At 36.8% G+C, this 4,706-nt stretch overlaps 1 protein-coding gene across 1 annotated transcript; it reads right to left on the bottom strand.

Annotated features, from left to right (window-relative positions):
• Positions 1 to 479: 479 nt before the first annotated feature.
• On the bottom strand, positions 480 to 3,992 carry LOC104591229 (DNA binding protein). Its single transcript, XM_010250020.2, has 4 exons — positions 3,672 to 3,992; positions 3,377 to 3,572; positions 3,158 to 3,244; positions 480 to 863 (listed from the first exon to the last, which is right to left on the bottom strand). Exons 1-4 carry the CDS (start codon positions 3,887 to 3,889, stop codon positions 711 to 713), a joined length of 654 nt encoding a protein of 217 aa, XP_010248322.1. The 5' UTR covers positions 3,890 to 3,992; the 3' UTR covers positions 480 to 710.
• Positions 3,993 to 4,706: the final 714 nt, after the last annotated feature.

Raw genomic sequence — 4,706 nt, 5'->3', positions numbered from 1 at the left:
CTCGTATTTGTACATGAATGTGTGCCAGAGTTTATCATATACATATTGATAATACATGTACTCTAAAGCATCATAGATTTTCCTTTAGCATATATCTAATGTACATACATATATGGAGTTAATATATTATAAAAGGTTGTACCAAACTGATTCCGGGCCAAAGCTATCTGAGGTGTCGACCCAGGCGTAATTGAAGTTGAAGTCAAGCATGATTTTTTTTTTTCAAGTCCATGCATAGACCAGCCCCAAAGCCCAAAAATCCATGCTAAAACTCGGGTTGGACCACCCATTGAAAAAGCTATGGCGGTTATATAATAAAATTTATGCAAACATTCTCACAAACCATGCCATGAAGCATTTAATGATTTTGGAAATATATGTCTATCTGGTTGCCTGTAACAGTAAAACAAGCATGGACCACACCTAACAAATGACCAGGTCCTATATGTATGACAAACAAGTCCAAAAGAAATCCACAATATAGAATTTGTAGTTGATAGCTTGCACAAAAATGAGGGGGGATGACCCTCGAGAATACAAAGATATAACTGAATATGTACACAAGTATTTATTCTAGATTTAAAATTGCTTGCTTCCATGAGTTGTACCAATTTTGTGACATAAAATGTAGCCATAGAGCTAAGTATGCATGACCAAAATCGTTAACTTACTCAATTACAAAGAGTTGCAGCATTTGCCAAGTGATATCTTCATTCTTTTCTCCTTCTCTTAGAATTTCTCTTTGGATTAGCCTTAATATCTGACTGCAACGATGAAGTAAGCAATTTGTTACTTACAGAGGAGCTCCATAGAGCTCTTTCAACATCAGATGGTGTAAATGAGTCCCCATCTCTGCTTAGTTCCTGTGTATAACCATCAACCAAGTAACAGATAAATGACATATATGGAGTACAACGGCAGCAACTATCAAGGCATTAGAAGCCTCCACTTTTTCAACTTCTACTTGGTGAGCTTAACAATTCTCTGGGCATTTTTTCTAGCAGTATAACCCATATGGCTTGTCCAAATTCTAAGATTATTCTACAAAGTTTGTTCAACACTCTAGTTTTCAGGGATGAGACAATTGAAACCTTGTCTCCAAAGCTGGTCAGACAAGTTCTTCGGTTAGAGGCAGACTCCTCTGTGTACCATAACTAACTTTTCTGTTATTCCTTCCTTAGTTTTGTATTCTATTTGCTAAAATATTCTTCTGAATCTTTTAAATTACTTTTGGAATTAAATTTAAAATGTTAATACTTAGTACTGCATAACCACATTACAGTTTGTCAGCTCCTATTTCTCTGCATCATTTCCTTTAAAAGTCACAAGCTCCTGTCCTACTTATTGCTAGATGAGATCTTGGAATTGAGGTAGGTCTTGTCTAACCCATCCTACATTATTGTCACTTTTCAGTCCTTTCCAGGGCTGATCACTAGGCCCATGCTGTACACCAGGTACATGTCTGATACTTCTAATAAGGATTCATGGTCTTCATCTAAAAATGCAAGATGACGGATCCATGCTCTCTAATTCATTTGAAATACATGCCTGGAACTTCTACAGCACAGTATGGCAGATGGACTCCTATTAGAGATCTGCAATGACTAAAAAGAACATTACCCAATGTTGGTCCAAGCTATCTAGGGTCTTGGGAGGGGTGGAATGGATACAGACCTAACTTTTGGCATTTTTGTTGCACAAAATGGCTGCTCTCAGATTCAAAATCACATGCTTGTCGGTCTGAGATCTGCAACAACTATGCCTCATCATAATCAATTTGTGGCTCATTTTAGAGTAGAAACTGATCTGTATGTGCATGCAATGAACTTAAATTTTGTCCTTCATAAAATTGAAATGGTGTATTTAGTTTTATCATTGTACATACCAAAGGTGCACAACATGTCAACCTTAAAAATCAAGGCCAGGGACATGAGATAAAATAATTAAGTAATTACTAATGAAGACCAAAGTGTTGGGAGTTAGTGCCTTATTGGATCTCTGTTTTACCATGACATTTCGTTTGAATTTCTGTCAACTTATCAGAGTGATAAGTGCTAACAATTTTTTGCTCACTTTGCATGAAGCATGTCACCATCATTATGCTATGCTACATGAGTGTCGGCAAAGCTTGAAAAATTAGTTTTGATGTGTCCTGTATCTGTATAACCAAATGACAATCAAGTCCTTATAACTCCTTAATAAAGTTGAACCATGAAACAGAATTTTTTGTAGCTAACCCCATATCATCAGGTTTTGCTGAGTTGTTTTTGTTGTTTCAGAACACAGAACTATGTTGGGTTGAGTGAAACCAAATAATAATTAAATCGCCTTATGATTTCTTTGTCAATGAGTCCTGTTTCCATGGTGAATGGACTTTTACACATGGCTTCTCTTTTGAAGAAGCTTGAAACTATTTCTCAGCCTAATATGTTCAGTGACATAATTATGTTTTTACATTTAACTTCTACTAGAAAGAAGAGAATCACAAATTTTGTTCGTTTTCTAATCTTGTTCAGCTTAGTAGTTATCTTTGGATTCGATCAACAAGCCGACATTCCATGTTAAACCTCCAATAGTGGACCAAAGTATTAGTTTATATTGATCTGTTGAAGTAGTACCCCAATCTTACCAAGATGCACAAAACATTGAAAACTGTGCAACACATGCCTAGTTCGCATACAGTATCCCGAGGTGCCAATACTAAAGCATGCAACAAAAAGTTGAGATGCTAGGTGTTGTGTGTTCTTGGTAGACATATTCGGTAAGCATCATCTACATTATATAATTCAGCTACTAAGTAATGATAAAAGTTTAAACTAATGCAATCCCAGTCGTTTTATTTCAACATTTCCTTTTGTCCTTTTAGCAATCAGATTATTCCTTCCTATTGATCTCTGTGTCTTTATATATGTGATAATATGCAACTTGTAGTGACTGAAAACTCTCGGAAAACAAAAAGGGCCAGTCACAACGAGACTAGGCGAAGCGCATCACTGCAATGGTTTTAGGATAATCGGACAAACTACTACGGGAAAAAAATATAGGTTCAACATCAGGGTCTCCAGCTTATAGATTAGATAACGGCAATAGTTAATAAACAAATACAAGCAATAAAGACCAAAAAAAAAAAGAAATCAATAGACTGAACTTCACTAACCTTTGCTTTGATTTGTAATTTCTCGGTGAATAGGATATACTGTTTCAAAGAATAATCCTTTGAGCTACCGAGAGCCGCCACCATAGCCTTGTGCGAACCAAAGTGTTAGAAAATATTAGGCTACAGAAGTTACAGAAAAGCCTTCTATGCATATCAATGTGGGGTTGGGGAATGGGAGGATATTCAAAATAAAAAAAAAAAAAAAGAAAAGAAAATCACCTCATCGGACATGAACGGCGCGATATCGGGAGCGTAGGCAGCCAGAACGGCAGACGCGGTGGCGGGGCCGACCCCTTTCAACACCGTGAGCTCGGAAACGGCTTTAGGAACATCGGGAAGAGATTGAAAAGCCATCTGAGATGCAGATTCCACTAAAGTCTCGTCCAGAGACGAGATGAAATCCAACAGACGTGGCCTGACATCCAGAAAAATTATTGATATTTTAAAATGAAAATGGAAATTGACAAATCTTTAAATACTTTCTTTTGGTGAATTGATGCCAGGTTAGGAGTACCTCCATTTTCCCCTTGTGAGTTTCCATTGCATGAGCCTGGAGAGTTCGGGTTTGGTGATGTAAGGATTAGGGTTTCTTTGGTGAAGTAGAAGCGGGAGTTGGTTCCGATAAAAGTCGTCGAGCTCAGGAAGTTGGGGTTTGTTCAGCGATTCTAAGTGAATTTTGTAAGATGACAGTGTTTCTCGCCATACACCGATATCAAAGCATGCAAATTCCATCGTCTCTAATTGGTCTTGTCTTTGGCTTACGCACTCCACTTCTTCTCCCTTACTTTCAGGTTTCAGCTTAATCTTTTAAAAATCTCGCGCCCTTTCCCGTTAGTGTAAATAGGTCGGGTCTATACCGAACTGATTAATAATGGGTTCTGGTTATGTAATTGGCTGTACCGTTTTTTGCTGTTTCCAAAAATTTTTTAAACTAAGTTTAGCTAATTGACTAAGCGTGTGTTTTGTTACGTGAGCGCTTTTGGTGATAGGCGTTTATCATAATCAGCAATTTTTCCATCATAATCAGCAATTTTTCCATCATATTCATCTGTATGTATTGACATTCGTAAAAATAGATATTGATATTCGCAAAAGTGGATTTTGATTTATATGTGCATCGACTATTAGGGGAAACTTCATTCTAACACTTCTTTTAATGGTTGAACGTTTATTCATTAATGACGCCTAGTTGTCTATAAACGATTTATCAAGTACTTTTCTCGGTTTTGAAGATAAGTCAAGTATAAACGTTTATTTAATAAACAAAAGTTATATGAAGCACATACTAAGTATACCCTTACTGTTTTACTATTGTCTAATGCTACCCCTATTATTTCCGACAATTGACTAGCTCTACCCTTACTATTAGCATTCGTTAATATTTCATCAAAACCCATACACATGTGACACCACATGACATTTATTTTTTTAAAACCCAATGTTACCCTTGTCCCCTTCCTCCTCCTCTCTCTGTCTCTCTCTCACCTCTATTTTCCTCTGATTGTCTCCGTCAGCAATAAATAAGCTGGAACTCTTTAGCAACCAAATC

The sequence above is a fragment of the Nelumbo nucifera genome, chromosome 6, assembly GCF_055504915.1.
Source record: "Nelumbo nucifera cultivar China Antique chromosome 6, China Antique-T2T, whole genome shotgun sequence".
Classification (NCBI taxonomy): Eukaryota; Viridiplantae; Streptophyta; class Magnoliopsida; order Proteales; family Nelumbonaceae; genus Nelumbo; species Nelumbo nucifera.
This window is presented reverse-complemented; position numbering and strand designations above follow the sequence as displayed.

What these genes read in the sequence shown, in the direction of transcription:
- LOC104591229 (XM_010250020.2), bottom strand. Translation starts at nt 3,889, where the DNA reads ATGGAATTTGCATGCTTTGATATCGGTGTATGGCGAGAAACACTGTCA. An exon ending in CTCACAAGGGGAAAATGGAG is followed by an intron (nt 3,573 to 3,671) that starts GTACTCCTAACC and finishes TCTGGATGTCAG; the next exon opens with GCCACGTCTGTTGGATTTCA. An exon ending in CGCCGTTCATGTCCGATGAG is followed by an intron (nt 3,245 to 3,376) that starts GTGATTTTCTTT and finishes GGTTCGCACAAG; the next exon opens with GCTATGGTGGCGGCTCTCGG.